Source organism: Babylonia areolata, chromosome 23 (assembly GCF_041734735.1).
Source record: "Babylonia areolata isolate BAREFJ2019XMU chromosome 23, ASM4173473v1, whole genome shotgun sequence".
Taxonomy (NCBI): Eukaryota; Metazoa; Mollusca; class Gastropoda; order Neogastropoda; family Buccinidae; genus Babylonia; species Babylonia areolata.
The window spans coordinates 49,315,004-49,335,994 of record NC_134898.1 but is presented as its reverse complement, the minus strand read 5'-3'; the positions used below and the strand labels follow the sequence as shown (position 1 = coordinate 49,335,994).

Here is a 20,991-nt window from a genome sequence, read left to right as displayed (position 1 = left end):
TTCTTGTTTCAAAGTCAAATTCGAAAATTGTATTTGGTAGCTGACCTTTATCCTCGGTTGCCACAGCTAACAAAAGATGGCGCTTGGTATGTGACAGGAAGGAGGATCCACAGACTATTTTGGATCATCTCACAACGGTTTTATGATCAGTATAAAATTTGGATTCTGGTTCTTGAAGGTGGGATTTCGAGCGTGTGTTTCTGGCAGTATTTCTTGAAGGTTTTTTTTGTTGCAAAAGTTCGTGGTCAATCGATTCTTGCCAGTCCTGGATCAACTTGCCCGCTCAGATTCACCCCAGATCTTACGAATCGGTATTTTTTCATGTTCGTTTGATTGTATGCTAAACTATTTGGGTTTTTTTTTTTTAGAATTATCATATCTGTATGTTCGCACTCTAGTCGAGCTCAGCGCAACACCGTGTAAATGTCAGTGTTCACCGCATAGTGCAACGAATAATGATTAATTAAAAATTGAACTGAGTAGTGGGTTTACAACTTCACCGTTTACAGGATTAGTTTTCTCTTTTTTTTCTCTTTTTTTTTTCTCCCCCCCCCCCCACCACCCCGCCACACTTTTTTTTCTCTCAATTTTTCGCTCGAATAATTGAATGACATAGGAAACGAATGATGAGCGCCCATGCAATGGCAGCTGTCAGTCGGCTCTACCCACGTAGGCAGCCTGTTGTGCAAATGACCCTGTGCTTGTAAAACGCTTAGGGCTTGGTCTCCGACCATCATCATCATGATTGTTATTTATAGATGTATGTTTGTGTGTAAATTTATAATTATGTTCAACATTGTTCAACATCTTGTAACACCTTCACACCTATAACTAGGTTCTTTTTGTTTCCCATTTGACCTTGAAATCATATTGTACTTTCCTGGCGCCCTTTTCTTTACCAGGTTTTTTTCCCCCACCCTTTTTCCCCTCTTTCCATTGTCAACTTTATGTATTTTTTCTTCTTCAGATTGTTGTTAACTTTGCAGTAACTCTTTTTCTTTTCTTTTCTTTTTTTAAATTTTTTTTAAAGATCTGATGATGGAGTCTAAGCAGCAAAATGTGAAGTCTGCTGGCAAAAATCACATTATGGATTCATCTGGAACAAAGGAATCCCACCTGTACGAGGATGACTTTGAAGAGTTAGACTCTTTTATAAAAGAGACAAGAAGCAACTCTTCAAAATCAAAGGTAATTTGGCGTTTTCAGTTTTATATACTCACACACATTTGTGTTCAGAAAGGCATATATAAAGTCTGTATTTATTCTTTTCTTCACATGTATATTTTTTGGTTTCTTTTTTACAGTCTGTAGATTATTTGTGTATATGAACCAAGTGTATGTGAGCATGCATGAACCTTTATATGCATAATTGAATACTTGTATTGGAAAGACAGGGTTTAGCCTTTAGGTGAGAATATGTTTGCTTTTAAGTTGCATTATTCTTTTAAGTTTAAATCTATTCTAAAGTTATATTTTGTTTTAAGATTAATCAATATCTTGATTATGATTTCCCGTTTGTATCAATGACCACAGAGTGCTTTTTCAGTTTAAGTTGACTGCAGGGTGTTTGTAAGCGTTACTTACTAAAGAAGGAAAATAGGTAGTGTCACTCTTTACAAATATTGCCAAAAGTAGTTTGAATTATGTTACTTTGTTTCTCACAGTGACAACACTCCAGTATGACTTGCTTGATATTTCTCTTCCCTTGTCTCAGGCATTTTTCCCATCAATACATAATTGATACAGAGCCGTACTTATATGCACACACACACACACACACACACACACACACACACACACACACACACACACACACACACACCTCAGATTTTTCTCCATTTTTTTTGTGTGTGTGTGTTTTTGTTTTTTGCATCTGTTTATTTATTTTCATTATTTGCAGAGTTCCACTAAAAAAGATGTATTCCACAATGGAGAAGCTCAGTCAGACACAGAAGCTCATGTGGAGAAAGGACAGAGAGAGTCTTCAGGTCAAATGCCTATGGAAAAGGACAAGGTAATGGAAATGCGCCTGTTAATTTGGGGTGGTGATTCTGTGCAGTTTGGCTCTGTAAACACAGGTGGTATGCAGTTCATTATTGTTTATAGGTTTTGTGTGTGAGGGTTAGGGAAATTTTAGTGTCTTATTCAGTGTACATAACTATTATTTCGGGGTGGTTGCTTTTTTGTAAGTTCTTAGTATTCTTTAGATTGGCTATTTTCTGAGAGAAAAAAAATTGTTTAACTTGTACGGATAGAATGAAATGTGCAGAAGTCTTGGAGATTGTAACAGTGAATTGTGAAGTTTGAAAAGTTGTCAAATTCAAAGTGGTACTGTTGAACTCTGTTGAAAACATAATCTCATAATTATTGAACATGCTATCTCAGACAGACTACTGACATACACTGAAGTCACAGACATCACTTACAGATTTAAACCAAACTTATAGACACAATTATTTGTCCACACCCAAATAGACAATCATGTGTACATCCTCAGAAACTATTCTTTTAATTTTATATGTGTGTTTTTGTTCCCATAGAAAGAATTCAAAACTTACAGTATTTCATCATCAACATCATCATCATTATCACACAATCACTATCACCACAGTCATTATCATCATCATCACCATTACCATGATTGCCATTATCATTGTCTCCTAATGATGTTTCCAAGTGGTTTGTGTGTTTGTGGGTCTGTGTTCTGTATGTGTGTGTATGCATAAATGTGTGTGTGTGTGTGTGTGTGTTTATGTGGTTGTGTGTGTATGTGTGTGTTCTGTGTGTGTTTATGTGGTTGTGTGTGTATGTGTGTGTTCTGTGTGTGTTTATGTGGTTGTGTGTGTGTGTGTGTGTGACATATTATATACTTTTTATGTGATGATTCATATTTGAAATTTGTACTATTGTCTTGGTATATCTTTTTTTTCCTTTTCCTTTTTTTTTCCTTTTTTTGTGTGTGTGTCTCACATGTTATTGTGTGCTGTTGTATGTCATTCACTCATTGTCTGCTCTTATTGATAACTGTTTGTGTATTGTTTCATGGGAGGCTCTTGGGGTCCACTGTATGGGGAGTTGGCTGCACCATGTAAAGGCTATTTATTGTCGTTATCGTTACCATTATGGTCATCATCATGATCATTGTTGTTATTGTATTGTTGTCATTTTTGTACTGTCATCATTGTCCACATTATCAGTATCATTATCATCATGATCATCGTCATCTATTATTTTCAGCAGTATCTCTCTTAGACCCAAGGGTGCTGTTGTCACCACTGTTGTTGGTACTATTTTTTTGTTTTGTTTTTTATCATCATCATTGTCAACATAATCATCATGATCATTATCATTAAAATCATTTGATTAAATGCTGTATAAACAGACTTAGCATTATCATTGTCATCTATTACTGCGGTGATATCTCACAGAAACTGAAAGGTGCTGTTATCATCATATGGTTTTGGTTCTGTCAATGTTCTTTCATCTGACATCTAACAGAAACTGAAAGGTGCTATCATCATCATATGGTTTTGGTCCTGTCAATGTTTTATCATCATGGTCAACTTAACCATCATTCATCATCATCTGTCACCTCTGTGGCGTTTCCCAGAAACCCCAGCTTTTATCATCATGGTCAACATCACCATCATGTATCATCACCTGTCACCTCTGTGGTGTTTCCCAGAAAACCCAGGGTGCTCCACCAGCGTATGAAGACGTGCAGTCGGACGACTCAGAGCCGGAGCAGGACGGAGAGGTGATGTTCACGGAGGACCAGCAGCGAGCCATGATGGAGTTGATGGCGCAGAAACACGACAGTGGCGACTACACAGGTATGTGGGGGGAGGGAAGGAGGGGGGGTGCCTCTTCACCACCCACCCACTGGTCGTGTTCTCTTCATGGAAGGTGTTTGAGTTTTTTTGTCACTGTACAGTACTTCACATTCGGTCAGGCAGGCAGAGAAAGGGAGAGGAGGAGGCGAAAATGGGCACAGTGTAGACTGAGATGCAGAGATCATTTAGACAGAGGAAATTATAAATCATTTAGACAGAGAGAGGGAGATCTGATTTAGACACACAGAGAGACAGGCATGTTTAAGTTGAGAGAGAGAGAGAGACAGAGAGAGAGGCATGATTTAGACAAAGACAGACATGATTTAGGCAGAGAGAAACATCATTTAGACAGAGAGAGACATACAAGATCAGGTAGAGAGAGAGAGGCATAATTTAGACAAAGACAGACAGACATGGTTTAGACAGAGACAAACATCATTTAGACAGAGAGAGACAGATAGGATTAGGTAGAGAGAGAGATGGATACATAATTCAGGCAAAGACAGTCAGACATGATTCAGATAGAGAAAAACATCATTTAGACAGAGAGAGACAGACAGGATTAGGTAGAGAGAGAGAGAGACAGATACATAATTTAGACAAAGGCAGACAGACATGATTTGGACAGAAGGAAGCATCCATCATGTAGACACACAGAGAGATGGACGGACATGATTAGGCAGAGAGAGAGAGAGAGAGAGACATAATTTAGACAGGCAGGCAGACATGATTAAACATAGAGAGAGGCATGATTTAGGCAGACAAACAGACATGATTTAGACAGAGGGAAACATCTATCATGTAAACACAGAGAGAGATGGATGGACATGATTAGGCAGAGAGAGAGAGAGAGAGAGAGACATAATTTAGACAGGCAGGCAGACATGATTAAACATAGAGAGAGGCATGATTTAGGCAGATAAACAGACATGATTTAGACAGAGGGAAACATCTATCATGTAAACACAGAGAGAGATGGACGGACTTGATTAGGCAGAGAGAGAGAGAGAGAGAGACATAGTTTAGACGGGCAGGCAGACATGATTAAACATAGAGAGGCATGATTTAGGCAGATAAACAGACATGATTTAGACAGAAGGAAACATCCATCATGTAGACACAGAGAGAGATGGACGAACATGATTAGGCAGAGAGAGAGAGAGACATAATTTAGACAGGCAGGTAGACATGATTAAACAGAGAGAGAGGCATGATTTAGGCAGACAAACAGACATGATTTAGACAGAGAAACATCATTTAGACAGAGAGAGTCAGGCATGGTTAGGCAGAGACAGAGACATGCTTTGAACAGAGGCAGACAGACATGATTTGGACAGAGAGAGAGACAGGCAGGATTTGAGCACAGAGAGACAGGCATGATATAAGTAGAGACAGACAGATGTGATTTGCAGAGAAACATGAATTGTTTAGACAGAGGAAGAGAGACATCATTGACTGATTGAGACAAAGGAAGAGAGACAGAGAAAAACAGACAGATATACATACATCATTCAGACAGAGAGAAAGACAGGCATCATTTGTACGCACAGAGAGGAAAGGATAATCCTAGGGGTTAATAATTTCTGTTTTTTTGTCTTTGTTTTGTTTTGTATTTTCTGTTGTTTTTAAACCACAACATGTTCATGATACACGCACACAGGTGACCCGCCTGAGTACAACGTGAAGGAGCGCCTCAAAGAGCTGAATGCCGAGCTGGCCAGAGAGCCCGACCCTGATGACCGGGAGCACCGAGTGGGCTTCAAGAAGGAGCTGGTCGACCTGGTGGCTCCGCCGCCAGAGATCAGCGACGATGATGAAGACAAAGACTCCCCGGAAAAGACTCTGGCAGACGCCGATCAAGGTGCCACCAACAACAGCAGTAACAACAACAGCAAAGCATCGGACCGAGAAAATAACAACAACGAAAAGCAATACGTGGTGGAACGTGACGGCAAGTTTGACTTTGTGACCAGTCAGGAGCTCTCCGCCACAGAACGTGCCATGTTTGACATTCCCCCGGACGACGGCGCCGACAAGAGTGAGGACAGGAATTCCCAGGCGAGGAGAGAGCAGGGGATGAAAAGCGGTGGTGGTGGTGGTGGTGGTGGTGGTTCCAGCGCGTCTCGTTCCAAAGAGAACTTGTGTCCTCAGCCGCCCTCCAGACCTCGTCCTAGCTCAGCAGCGGTTTCTTCTTCGCGCCGCAATAACGCCCCCCATGTGGCTCAGTCCCCCCGGCCCCGCACAGCGTCTTCCAGCAACAGTCGTTCCAACAACACCAACTACGGGTCAGCACTGCAGGACTTTAGCTATAACTCCCCATACGCCATGTCTTCCACGGAGAAAGAGCGGGCGCAGGAACGGGCTAGGTTGGTTTGTTGGCTGAAGGAGAGTGTGTGTGTGTTTGTGTCAGTGTGTGCGTATGTGTGTGTGTGTGTGTGTTCGTCTGTGTGTCTGTGTGTGTTTCTGTGTTTGTGTGTATGTGTTTGTGTGTGTGTGTTAGTGTGTGTGTGTGTATGTGTGTATGTGTTTGTGTGTGTTTTATGTGTGTACGTGTTTGTGTGTTTGTGTCAGTGTGTGTGTGTCTGTGTCTGTGTGTGTGAGAGTGTATGTGTGTGTGTGTGTGTGTTTGTATGTGTGTTTGTGTGTATGTGTGTGTGTGCGCGTGTGTGTATGTGTGTGTTTATTTGTCACTATGAGTGTGTATATGTGAGATTTTGTGTGTGTTATTCTGTGTGTGTGTGTGTGTGTGTGTGTGTGTGTGTGTTACTGTGTGGTGTATGTGTGTGACAGTGTGTGTGTATGTGTGTGTGTGTGTGTGTGACAGAGTTTGTGTCACTGTGTGTGTGTTTGTGTGTGTATGTGTCACAGTGAATGTGTGTTTGTGAGAGTGTATTTAAATATCTATATGAGTGTATCAATGAGCATATATTTCTGTGAGAGTGTATGTTTGCTATTTATCTGCTTGTTTTTACTTTTAGTGTATGTGTTAGAGCATTTGGTGGTTTTGGTGTGCTTGTACAATACAAGTGTGGGAGTGTGTGTGTGTGTGCATGAGTACATATAAATATTAGTGTTTTTCTTTTCATGAGTGGATGCTTTAGTGGGTGTGCTGTGTACACATCATGCATGTGCCTTTCACACACACACACACACACACACACACACACACACACACACACACACACACACACACACACACACACACACACGTGTGTGTGTGTGTGTGTGTTTATTTAAAATGAATAAAACAAAGTTGAAAACCAACACATGTTTTGTCATAGAAAAAAAACCCAAATAAAAGGTGTTGGTTTTCAACTTTATTTTATTCATTTTGAATATTCTTCCTAAGTTGGATTTCTGTGGGGTGATGGTGCCAACTATCAAACAGGCAGGATCTTTACTTGTATGGATATATATATATATGTGTGTGTGTGTGGAGAGAGACAGAGATAGATCCTCTCATTTTTGATACACACACACACACACACACACACACACACACACACACACAATTCGCATGATCCAGTTTCTCTTCCAGCAGATAAGACCAGTTCAAATATGAAAAGAAACTGAGCCAGATCAATACTTGTGGCAGCTGTGCATGCGTGTAAGTTCTCACTGTGGGTAAAAAAAATAAAATATTATATGTATGCATACATACACACATGCCTGCATACACATGCGTACATGAGCATGATATACATCTTTATTGATCCAGGTCAAATGTACATGCATAGGATAGTCATGTCATACGCCTATATTCATGCGCACACGCACACATGCATGTTTGCATGCACGCACGCGCACGCGCACACACACACACACCCACACACACACTCACACACACTCACACACACACACACACAGTTAGGTTTTCCAGTGATTGCCTGCCACCAACAGTTGGTTGCTTTGCATATTGAATACACAAACTGACAAAGGCGCTGTCACAGAGTCGGTTAGGCGCAGGACTTGAGAACACGTGTTCACCAGTGATCAGGGGTGGAGGCCTCCTCTCAGCATGGTGTGTTGTTCCTGGGAAAGACATATTGTTTTGATCTTTCCTCACTCCCTTTCAGCATGGTGTTTTGTTCCTGGGAAAGACACATTGTTTTGATCTTTCCTCACTCCCTTTCAGTATGGTGTGTTGTTCCTGGGAAAGACACATTGTTTTGATCTTTCCTCACTCCCTTGGGAAAGACATATTGTTTTGATCTTTCCTCACTCCCTTGGGAAAGACATATTGTTTTGATCTTTCCTCACTCCCTTTCAGCATGGTGTGTTGTTCCTGGGAAAGACATATTATTTTGATCTTTCCTCACTCCCTTGGGAAAGACATATTATTTTGATCTTTCCTCACTCCCTTTCACTATGGTGTTTTGTTCCTGGGAAAGACACATTGTTTTGATCTTTCCTCACTCCCTATCAGCATGGTGTTTTGTTCCTGGGAAAGACACATTGTTTTGATCTTTCCTCACTCCCTATCAGCATGGTGTTTTGTTCCTGGGAAAGACGGGTGCAATAGCCGAGTGGTTAAAGCGTTGGACTTTCAATCTGAGGGTCCCGGGTTCGAATCACGGTGACGGCGCCTGGTGGGTAAAGGGTGGAGATTTTTCCGATCTCCCAGGTCAACATATGTGCAGACCTGCTAGTGCCTGGACCCCCTTCGTGTGTAAATGCATGCAGATCAAATGCGCACGTTAAAGATCCTGTAATCCATGTCAGCGTTTGGTGGGTTATGGAAACAAGAACATACCCAGCATGCACACCCCCGAAAGGGGAGTATGGCTGCCTACATGGCGGGGTAAAAACGGTCATGCACGTAAAAGCCCACTCGTGTGCATACGAGTGAACGTGGGAACTGCAGCCCACGAACGCAGAAGAAGAAGAAGAAGTTCCTGGGAAAGACACATTATTTTGATCTTTCCTCACTCCCTTTCAGTATGGTGTTTTGTTCCTGGGAAAGACACATTGTTTTGATCTTTCCTCACTCCACCCAAGTGTGAATGGGTCATAGCTGGTTAGGGAAAGTTAAAATGGCAGAAGTGGATTCGGCCCTGCCTTTCCATGCCATTCAGTCCCTTCAGCGCATACGAAACTCTGCTGCCCGACTCGTCCTCAGAAAGGGAAAGATCTGAGCACATCACTCCTCTTTTACAACATCTCCACTGGCTCCCTGTCTCACACGGAAGAAAATACAAGATCAGCACTCTATGTTATAGATGTATACAAAAATCTGCCCCTTCCTATCTATGCAGCTGCCTTCACCTCTACACTCCATCTCACTCACTGCAATCGGTTTTGGATCCACTCTGTTTACACATACCCAGATTCAAACACTCGACTGTTGGCCGCCGTTCTTTCTCTGTCTCTGGACCTTGCAATTGGAACGAACTTCCTCTTTCGCTTCATCAAGTCTCCACACTCAGCTCTTTCAAGTCTGGCCTTAAAACCCACCTCTTCCCAAAATTCCCTGCCTCTTCCTTGTATTCAGTTTCTCCAGTTTTAGAGTTATGCATGCGTGTGAATGACTGGTGCGAAAGCGCTTTGATTTGTCTCTGCACAAGATTCAGCGCTATATAAATACCATTATTATTATGTCCTAGACAATGTGGATAGGAATTCACTTCCCTGATGGTTGTAATAGCTATAGGACTTTTAACTATATAGCCATTTATTATTATTGATATCATCATTATCCTCATTCTTTTTTTCATCATCATAATCATCACTGTTGTTATTGTGATTACATGGAAGGTTAAGGGAACAGCAGAAGAAGGAGGAAGAGCGACGTCGACAAGAGGAAGAGGAGTATCGCCGACAGGAGTCAGAGGATGCGTTCCAGGCGTGGCTTCGGCACAAGTCGGATGATGACAGAAAAAGACGGCAGGCAGACGAGGACCAGAGGAGGAGAACCGGCAGAGAGGATAAGGTAAACTGCAGCGGGGTTTTTTTCACTTTCAGTTCCTCTTCTTCATCTTCTTCTTCTTCGTTCGTGGGCTGCAACTCCTATGTTCACTCATACGTACATGAGGGCTTTTACGTGTATAACCGTTTTTACCCTGCCATGTCGGCAGCCATACTCTGTTTTTGGGGGTGGGCATGCTGGGCATGTTCTTGTTTCCATACCCACCGAACGGTGACGTGGATTACAGGATCTTTAACATGCATATTTAATCTTCTGCTTGCATACACCCATAAAGGGGGTTCAGGGACAAGCAGGTCTGCACATATGTTGACCTGGGAAATCGGAAAAAGCTGCACCCTTTACCCACCAGGCGTCGTTACCAAGATTCAGACCCCGAGACTGTTGGATTGAAAGTCCAACGCTTTGACCACTCGGCTGTTTCACCCATCTCAGTTCCTCAAGGAGGCGTCATTGCACTGGGACCAATCTGTGCACGCCACACCATATGTGGTAGGTAGATGCCTGACAGCAGCATTTTAACCCAATGTGCTGAGTGAGGCCTTGAGCGCATGCATATATATGTATTTGTGGACCGATCAGAGTGGATTTCTTCCACACAATTTTGCCAGAGGCCAACACTTACATTGCCATGGGTTCTTTTTCTGTGTGCCAAGTGCGTGCTGTACATGGGACCTTGGTTTATTGTCTCATCTAAATAACTAAACACTCAGTTTGATTCTCCAGTCAAGCTTGAGAACAAGGATGAGAGATGAGAGCAGGAATCAAACCCAGACCCGCATACTTTTCTTTTTCTTTCTTTTTCCCCACACACCTTAACTAATCACTTTCATTCTTTCCCTTATTGCCTGGCGCAGCGATTGCCCCAGTGTGTCTTGAGGCATGCATTTTAAGAATATTCGATGTCTGTGTACTTTTGCCAGGGTTTTTTGATGTTCTAGTGTTCTGATGTATGCATTCTGAACATGTATGGCAAGTGATTACATCTGTCTGGGTTTATTGTTGCCCTAGTGTGAGTTGTTTGTTTGATATTGAAGCTTTTCTGTCCTCCATCCTCTCTCTCTCTTCCTCCTCTATCTTAACCTAATACATAAAAAATAAATGAATAAAAGATCTGTCATCTGTATCATAACAATGGGCCAACCCTATCTTCCCTTTTAATGTTTACATTTGTTTATATGCCATTGGTTTTGTTGACCTTGTGCATGTATGTAACAGTGTATGCGGAGTTAGAAGTGGTAGGGCACATCCTTTCCATTGAGCATCTCTCCCAGAAGGCGCCGTCCCTTGTTCAGTCGAAAGGTAAAGCGAAAGCGAACAAGGGATAGCTAGGAAGAGTGGTCATAGCAAGATTCACTCCCTTCTGTTACCTCTGTGTGTCGTTCTCTATGTAGATTTTAGGGTTTTGTTCTTGTTTGGTTGCCATTTTTAGTAGGCTGTAAGTTTTGTTGTATATTGCATAGCAAATGATTCAAAGAAATTTTTTTTTTAAAAGACCTTGTCTGCTGAGAGTTTACAAGTCAGGAGGTCAGTCACCACTGTGAATGTCGGGGTTTCTTCCTCTTGGGATTGCTTTACTTTTGCTCAACAAAATGTAGTGGTTGCCTTTCCTGCCCATACCACATGATTGTCATTTTACCAAGCTTCAGCACTCAAGGGGTTAAGGATGGAACATGCATTGTATTGTATTGTATTGTATTGTATTACTCCTTTTGTCACAGCAGATTTCTGTGTGTGAGAATTTGGACTGCTCTTTCCATGGAGAGTGCGTCACTGCCGTGCTGCACCCCTTTTTCTTTTCTTTTTTCCTGCCAGCAAGCGTATTTGTTTTACTATCAAAGTGGATTTTTCTATAGAATTTTACCCGAGACAACCCTTTTGTTGCCATTGGGATTGGGTTGGTTTTGTGCGTGTGTGTGTGTGTGTGTGCTGAGCGCATGCTACACACAGAACCTCAGTTTACCTTCTCATCCAGGTGACTAGTATCCAGACCACCACTCGAGGTCTAGTGGGAGGAGAAAATACTGGCGGGTGTGGGGTTCGATCCTGTGCGCTCAGGTTCTCTCACTTCGTAGGCAGACGTGTTACCTCTAGGCCATCACTCCACTCGTTAACAGAAAGCAGCGTTTCAGTATGTAGTTACCCGAACCTGTATTGCAGTACATTTAGTGATTAGTGTGTGGATGGGATATCATCTTGATTTTCTCATCATTATTTGTGTGTGTGTGTGTGTGCATGCATGTGTGTGTTTGTGTGCATGCAGTTGTGTGTTTGTCATGTGTATGTTTGTGATATGTGTGTGTGTTTGTGATGTTTGTGTGTGTGTGTTTACAATGTTTGTGTGTGTTTGTGTGTATCTTTGTGTGTGTTGTCTGTGTGGGGGGTGTGTTCACCCATATGAGAAGTGGGAAGAGGAGACAACAGTGGTGTTGTGCAGCCGGTGCCGAATTTAACTTCCTTCTTCCAAACACAAAGATGCTTTCATTGTGATTTCTTTCTTGTCTGCATTTCAGTCCAAAGACTTTGAGGTGATTATGATTTTCGTGTGTACAGTAGACCTGTCACTTCTGCTTTGTGGTATGTGGGATGGTATGAACAATCATGAAAAAAAAAAAAACTTAACTGATTGCACTTCTGGTTCACCGACTGTTAACTGTTCGTTGATCACACAGAGTAACTCCAGCAACACAAGTTGATTCCACCCCTCAAACACACAAGCACTGATTGATGCACTGCAGTTTTAACACGTTCATACATGTATGTCAGGAATGCACAGAGATTTACTGGCTTATATGCACTAGAGCACAGACGTACTTGCATTGAAGTAAGAACACATGCATGCTTCAACATGCGTCACACACACACACACACATGCACACACACACACACATCAACCCCCAGAACTGACCAGCCTACCCCCACAACCCTCCTTGGCACAAACAGCACCCGCACTATACATTACTTTTTGCAACACTGTGCAGCCAACATTTTCTAACAAAACATATGTGTAACTAACCACACCTGTCTCTGTCTCTCTCTGTGTTTGCAGGCAGATGATTCTGAGGTGATTATTGTGTTTTTATCTTTTTTCCCTCCTTCAGTCTCTTTTGAAACAGAAACTTACGATGCCACATGAGGCACTGGGTTTGTTAGTAAATTGTCTGTTTCTGTACCTGGGTCTTTTTATAATGGTTTTGGGTTTTTTTCTTTTCTTTTCTTTTTTTTTTTTTTTTTTGTTGTTGTTGTTGTTGTTGTTGTTGTTTTGGTAAAAAGATAACTGTATCTGGTTATGCCAATCTATTTTTTTTTCTGAATGTTTAAGTCCCAGTATTTGAAATTTGTTAGAAAAGCACTGACGCAAGACTTTCTTTCTTTTTCTTTTTTTTTCTGCTGAGCAGTTCTGATATGACCCTGAGTGCTCAGTTGGGCAATGAGCAACAATGTCAAAGTCCAGCAACCATTTCAGGCAGGAAAAAGATAGTTTCAGTGTTGAACTTTGTTCTTCTTCCAGTACCTCTTCTTTCTTTGTCTTCTACTGGGTTTTTTCCTATCCTTTTTTTCCTGTTTGCAAGTGTATTTTAGTTTTACCATCTAAATGTCTTCAGTTAAAAAGCCAAGTTCTGATTGACAGGAATAACAATAGTGATGATGATGATTATTATGGGTGTGTTTGTTTGTTTAATAGTAAGCATCCTGGGTGGATAAATTGGGGATTTCATGTTGGTGCTAATTTGTTGCTGTTGTATTTCTTCATTATTCTGTTGCCTGCATTTCTCTCTGCGTGTATTTTGGCTGCAATAAAAAAAAGAAAGAAAAAAAGATTAAACCAAAAAAAAAAAAAATCAGTGTGACCAGGAAGGCAGCATTTCAAACATCCTCTTCTTCTTCTTCTTCTGTGTTCGTGGGCTGCAACTCCCACGTTCACTCGTATATATGTGAGTGGGCTTTTACGTGTATGACCGTTTTTATCCTGCCATGTAGGCAGCCATACTCCGTTTTCGGGGATGTGCATGCTGGGTATGTTCTTGTTTCCATAACCCACCGAACGCTGACATGGATTACAGGATCTTTAACGTGCGTATTTGATCTTCTGCATGCGTTTACACATGAAGGGGGTTCAGGCACTAGCAGGTCTGCACATATGTTGACCTGGGAGATCGGAAAAATCTCCACCCTTTACCCACCAGGCGCCGTCACCGTGATTTGAACCCAGGACCCTCAGATTGAAAGTCCAACGCTTTAACCATTCGGCTGTTGCGCCCGTCATCCCATCTTCTGAGTGTTTTGAGCTTGCCTTTCTGTTGAGGGCACTTAAGTTCATTGCTAGTGTCATCATGATAGAGGGGCTTCCCTTGTGTGATGTAACTGTAACTTATCAACCAGGCTTGAGTTCTTTTCATTCTGCGTTGGCCTGCCAGATCTTTTCTTCTTCTTCTTCTTGTTTCTTTTGTGTACAGTAAAGGAACATTCATCGATGCCTGTGAATTAATTTTTCATATGTTATTGTGTTGAAACAGAGACCCTATATTCAGTTACAATTGTATGTAAGTGTATATATAGGGTCTTTGGTTGAAATAATGGACGGTTTTGTTTTTTTTTAATGTAATTCTTGCAGTTATTTGCATTTGAGTTGCTTTCCCTTGATCGTGATTCAGTTCGGCATTGACTTTATTGAAAATATCTACAAGAGTTTGTTAATTTTGATAACGTTTGTCAGATTATGAGAAACATTCAGTTGGGGGAAAAAAAAAGGAAATTTCTGTCTGCACTGCCTTAGGCAAACATGCATTGAATGTTGTTATTTTGATTTCACACTCACACAATTGTAGATAGATCAAGTTTTTAGTGGTAAAATAAGCCCTATTGTACCAGTGTTAGACTGCTGTCGGCAATGTTGTACGTGTGCCTTACATTACTGAAGCTGTTTAACATTTTGATTGTGTTGGCATGTAGCGGCTGCTGTGTACATTATGTATGTGTTTTTCTATGTGTGTGTGTGTGTGTGTGTTTGTGTATGTGTGTGTGTGTGTGTCTGTGTTTCGCCCTCTCTATGTGTGTGTGTATGTGTGATGTTGATGATAAAACTAATGAGTGAAGGAGTCCATTTGGTTTTGTTTCAGAAGTACATCATCATAGATTTTTTAAAAGAACTTCCTGTGTTCAGTGCCCATGTTCTCTGTTTTTGTAGGATTGTACCTGTCGTTAATAAAAAGAATTGAAGATCTTAAACATTTCCTGAGAGATAAAAAGAAGATTTTTTTTTTTAAAGAGAAAGCTTCACACTACAGAGAATTAATCATTCCATATAAATTTATGAAAAAAAAAAAAGAATTCTTTGGGGGAGAAGGGGAGTAATCAACACATGGTGTTTTCTCAAGCTTTCAGAAGTTTTTTTTTTTTTTTTTTCCCACATGAAACTATTTAAACAGGCAGTAGCTTGTAATTTTAACCTGTTGACTTGATTTTTTTTTTCCTTTTTGGTTTCTGTTACAAGGAAAGCATTTCTGGAGGTTTTAAACTTTGTTATAGTGCTGTTGTGTGAAATTTGGCAAGCACTGTCATGTGTAATATCCTTTAGACTCATGCACACTCACAAACATGCACAGGCACACACAAACACACACATGTGCATGCTCACATGTACACAGGAGCACACACATATGTACGTATGGATGGATGGATGGATGTATTTATGCTCGTGCATTTATTTGACTGTATATTGTGTATGTATGCAAGCATCATACGTTTCATTATCATGTGTAGCAGTTTATGCAAATGTATTATATTTGTGGGTGCCCTCTGTCTGTTTCAGTGATTGCATTTGTCTTTTCATGTTATTATGTTAATATATATGTTTTTCTTTTCATTTTTTTTCTTCTGTCTGTAAAAGGGGATGTGGAAGGAATGTAAAAACATGATTTTCCTTCTTCCACTTCCTTTTTTAAAGAATAAAATCAAAACCAAGGAGACAGTGTTTTGCTGTATCAAAATTACCAGAAACAGAGACCAGGTCATTGACACATGCTCGTGCACGCACACACACACACACACACACACACACACACACATGATGAACAAATCACAGCCTATTGCTTCACACACACACACGCATACACAGAGACACTCACAGGCATGCACGCACGCGCACACACACACGACGTACATGGAGCAACTGTTCACGGAGATGAACTGAGAACAATCGGAGATCACCAATTAAATGATGGGCGAATCGGGAATAGGGAAAAGGGAAATAGAAATACAATGATACATGCATGCAGAAGCACATGTGCACTTGCTCACACACACACACACACACACTCTGTCTATCTCTATCTCTCTCTCTCTCTCTCTCTCTCTCTCTCTCTCTCACACACACACACACACACACACACACACACACTCTGTCTATCTCTATCTCTCTCTCTCTCTCTCTCTCTCTCACACACACACACAATCGCTTGCGCACGCACGCATAGAGCAACTGTTCAACTGGGAACAGGCGAATCAAGCACAGGGGGAAAAGGGGAATGGACAAATCTGGATCACAGCCCCACCCCCACCCCCGCACCCCCCCACACACCTCCCCTTCTCTCTCCTCACCCCTGCCTTTCTTTCAGTCCAAGGAGAGCGAGGAGGCGTTCCAGGGCTGGCTGAGGCAGAAGCAGGCCCAGCAGAGGCGGGAGAAGCTGCTGAAGAGGCGGGAGGACCAGGGCGTCAAGGAGACCTACTACGTGCGCAGCCGGGAGGAGTGCAACACCGCATACAAAGAGTCTGTTTCACTGTCTCAGTTTGTTTCTTCTTCTTCTTCTTCTTCGTTTGTGGGCTTCCAATCCTACGTTCACTTGTATGTACACGAGTGGCCTTTTACATGTATCACCATTTTTACCCCGCCATGTAGGCAGCCATACTCCATTTTCGGGGATGTGCATGCTGGGTATGTTCTTGTTTTTATAACTCTCTGAACGCTGACACGATTTACAGGATCTTTAACGTGCATATTTGATCTTCTGCTTGCTTATATACATGGAGGGGGTTCAGGCACAAGCAGGTCTGTACCTGGGAGATCAGAAAAATCTTCACCCTTTACCCACCAGGCACTGTTACCGAGATTCAAACCCGGGATCCTCATATTGACAGTCCAACGCTGTAACCATTTGGCTATAGCGCCCATCAGTTTGTTTCAATTTCTTAAGGAGGCATCACTGCACTCAGACAAAATCCATAATACTTGACATGCACTACATCTGCTAGGCAGATGCCTGGCCAGGGAGGGTTCTTTTAGATTCCAGTTCAGTTGTGTTTCAGTGTATTTTGTTTTAACATGTTTGCATTTGTTCATTTTTAACTTTCTCTTTCATCTGCTGGTACAGAAGTTTAAATGTGAAGAACAAGAATATATTGAGCAAAATTGTGAATGTGTCCACCAAAATAGCTGGTGTCAAACAAGAACCTCTGAATGAATTGTACAAACGGCGTGTGAAAGAAAAATCAAGAAAGATCATAAGTGATGATAGTCATATTCTTTCAAAATACTACGAACTTTTACCTTCAGGGAAGTGCTATTAATTTCCCAAACTGAAAACCTTCAGAACCCAAAACAGTTTTATACCCCAGTCAATTCAGTTCTTCAACGCATAAGTATTTTTATCATTGGCCCATGTGTGTGTGTGTGTGTGTGTGTGTGTCTTTTTCAGAGATATGTTTATGTGTGTGTGTGCATGCATGTGTGTGTGTGTGAGGAGGTGGGAGGAGGGGGAGGGTCTGTATGTGTATATGTGTGTGTGTGTGTGTGTGTGTGTGTATTTCAGTATCTTTAAGTGACAACTCATTTGTTTATGTGTGTATTACTTTGTGTGTTTGTGAAGGATATGGGTGCCTTTTCATATCTCTAATGTATTTGCTCTTGTAATGTGTGTGTGTGTGTATGTTTCTATGTGTTTGTTCATGACTATAATGCTTGTGATTTTAGAACAAAAAAATACCCAAACACTTTCTCCCATTCCACCCTAGTCAGATAACAAAAAAACAGAAATAAAAAAAGGGAGGGTGGTGGAGAAACAAATGACTCCAGTATCCAAACCTTTAGCAGAAAAAAAAAAAGTGAAACGCAGTCTAGTCTGAATACTACAAACCTCATTGTGCAGATCAGAATTCTTTTGTCATGTGTTCCTTTTTTTTTTTTTTTCTTTTTTTTTTTTTTTTTGTTGGTCAGAACAGATTTCCCCAAAGTTCCGGCTGCTTCCTTTGGAAAAGACTGCATTGCCATAGTGCAGAGCCACTCCTTTTTCTTTCTTTCTTTCTTCTTTTTTTTTTTCTCTTTCTTTTCAGGGCATCATTCCTTTCATGCTTTCAGATGGCTGAAGAAGAAGTACACAGAATTTCGACAGCAGCGCGCGGCAGAAAAGGAGCGTCAGAGGACTGTGATGGCCATGGCCAGAAGGAACCGCAAGCAGCAGATGATTGTTCGTGCCTTACGACACTCCCCAGCCTTCAGATACTCCGACATCTATGGGAACAGATTTTGATTTGCTTTTTGGGGAGGGTTATTTTTGACTCACTTGTGTAAACAAGTGTTCGGTTGTCTGTGTGTGTGTGTGTCCGTGTGTCTGTGTGTCCGTGGTAAACTTTAACATTGACATTTTCTCGGCAAATACTTTGTCAGTTGACACCAAATTTGGCATAAAAATAGGAAAAATTCAGTTCTTTCCAGTCATCTTGTTTAAAACAATATTGCACCTCTGGGATGGGCACCAAAAAAAAATTAAAATGAAGCCTAATTATATGCAAACTGCATTTACTGTTATATTTATATTTTTTGTATTCTCTAAACTTGACACTTTGACCTCTTATTCTGACACAACAACAAGAGCAGTCATTATTATCATTTTTTGTTCAAACAGGAACTTCTTTTGCTAAGCATGGAATTTTTATTTATTTTGCAAACGTTTTGGTGCAGAGGGGTAAAAAAAGGGAAATTACTCTGTAATTAATGCTAGGGGACTTGATTTATCACAAATGAGTCTTGAAGGCCTTGCCTCTCTTGTTTTGTTTTGTTTTGTACATAGCGCCTCTCCTCTGTTGGAGACCAAGCTCTGAGCGCTTTACAAACTCGGGGTCATTTGAACAACAGGCTGCCTACCTGGTTAGATCTGAGTGATGGCTGCCATTGGGCGCTCATCATTCATTTCCTGTGTCATTCGTTTTTTTTCTTCTTTTTTTTTAAAGCATCACTTCTTCCATTTCGGTTCTGTGTTTTTCTTTCTTTGATTGAGCAGTGTCATTTTCGGCCTTCTATACGTATGTGTGTGTGTGTGTGTGTGTGTGTTCTGATTGATGGGTTGTGGGATAAATCTGTGATATATGTTGAATAACATGGGTGGTGATGGTGGGTTATTGTCTGTGTGTCTCTCTATATGGTTTTCTTTTGGTGGTCTTGGGTTATTGTCTGTGTGTCTATATGGTTTTCTTTTGGTGGTCTTGGGTTTTTTGGGGGGGTTTTTTTGGTTGTTTTTTTGTTGTTGTGCCGTACATTTATGATTATCACGAAAGGAATCGTTATTGTTCAGCCATTGCTTTACTGCCTACACTTGCTTGTGCCAGAGTAGTTCTGTCTTTATACGACTGTCTTGTGTCCATCTTTGTGATAATTTGAGGTCTATTTGGATAATTTTCTTTATTTTTATTCAGTTTGTTGTTGTTGTTTTTTTAATAATCTGTGATAATGAGTGACAGAGAGAGAGAACATTTGGATTCAGAGTGAGATTCATTATGGGAAAATATGTTAAAAAATAAAATAAAATAAAAAATTCCAAACTCTCTCTCTCTCTCATTCACAGAGGCACACATCCGCATGCATGCACTCACTCTCTCTCTCTCACACACACACAGACACACACACACACAGACACACACACACACACTTACAAGTACATACATACACATTTGCATGCACGAAAACATACTAATGCACATACACACACACACACACACACACACATGCACGAGCTCACACACACACACACACACACACATACAAGTACATACATACACATTTGCATGCACGAAAACATACTAATGCACATGCACACACACACACACACACACACACACACACACTTACAAGTACATACATACACATTTGCATGCACGAAAACATACTAATGCACATGCATGCACACACACACACACACACACACTTACAAGTACATACATACACATTTGCATGCACGAAAACATACTAATGCACATGCACACACACACACACACACACACTTACAAGTACATACATACACATTTGCATGCACGAAAACATACTAATGCACATGCACACACACACACACACATGCACAAGCTCACACACACACACACACACACACACACTTAGGTAAGGATTGACTATCAGCCAGTAACTGTTCTGTCCATCATTCTTTTCTTTTTTTTATAACTATACATAATCAACAACAAAAGTATTCTAATCACATGTTTCCATGTTTAGTTTTTGAACTTCACACAGCATTCCCTCTCTTCTTCTTTTTTTTTTTTTTTTTTTTTTTTGAATGATCAGAATTGCTCAGTCAGAATGCAAGTCTGTTTTTGCATGTGATTCATATATGCATATGCATAAGACTGACATGACATACATGATAGATATATGTAAGTTGTGATGAAGCTGTGATGTATTTGTTTGTGAAAGTGTAAATGCGTCAGCACGGGCTTGGCGGGTTTTGTTCTTTTTTTAAATCTCATTTGTTTGACCTGGAAAAATGATGACACGCAAGATTTTTTTTTTTATGCGTAATGTGATATTACAACGGTTGTTACATGAAATCAAACACAATCGTATGTTGTTGTTTCTTTATAAGAACAATCACATGACAGCATTTGATACATACCACTAACGCTCAGCTCTGCCACTGCTACTCACGCTTCACACTCGTGCACGTTTTAACCCTGTTGCTGCTTTACCCTGGACAGATGAAACGGTGTCGTGTGAATTTGAAGTTAAAGGGGTGTTGAATAATAATAATAATAATAATGGATACTTATATAGCACACTATCCAGAAATCTGCTCTAGGTGCTTTACAAAAACGCTTTTGATAACATAAAACATTATATCTATGTTACATACACACACCAAAATGTGACCACACACACACACACACACACACACGCACGCACGCACGCGCACACACACACGCACGCACGCACGCGCACACACACACTGCATACATACA

The 20,991-nt window shown here is 41.0% G+C and overlaps 1 protein-coding gene across 3 annotated transcripts; it reads left to right on the top strand.

The window, feature by feature from the left end:
• The first annotated feature begins 68 nt into the window (after window positions 1-68).
• LOC143298019 (uncharacterized) lies at window positions 69-19,751 on the top strand. 3 transcript variants are annotated; one of them, XM_076610678.1, is made up of 9 exons: window positions 69-178; window positions 1,031-1,188; window positions 1,901-2,014; window positions 3,686-3,833; window positions 5,494-6,199; window positions 9,588-9,762; window positions 12,806-12,820; window positions 16,374-16,525; window positions 18,110-19,751. In XM_076610678.1, the coding sequence occupies exons 2-9, from the start codon at window positions 1,036-1,038 to the stop codon at window positions 18,279-18,281; spliced, it is 1,635 nt and encodes a 544-aa protein (XP_076466793.1). In that variant the 5' UTR covers window positions 69-178; window positions 1,031-1,035; the 3' UTR covers window positions 18,282-19,751. The 3 variants fall into 3 exon arrangements, with proteins under 3 accessions (XP_076466793.1, XP_076466796.1, XP_076466794.1); XM_076610679.1 differs by lacking the exon at window positions 69-178 and adding an exon at window positions 203-311; XM_076610681.1 differs by lacking the exon at window positions 12,806-12,820.
• Window positions 19,752-20,991: the final 1,240 nt, after the last annotated feature.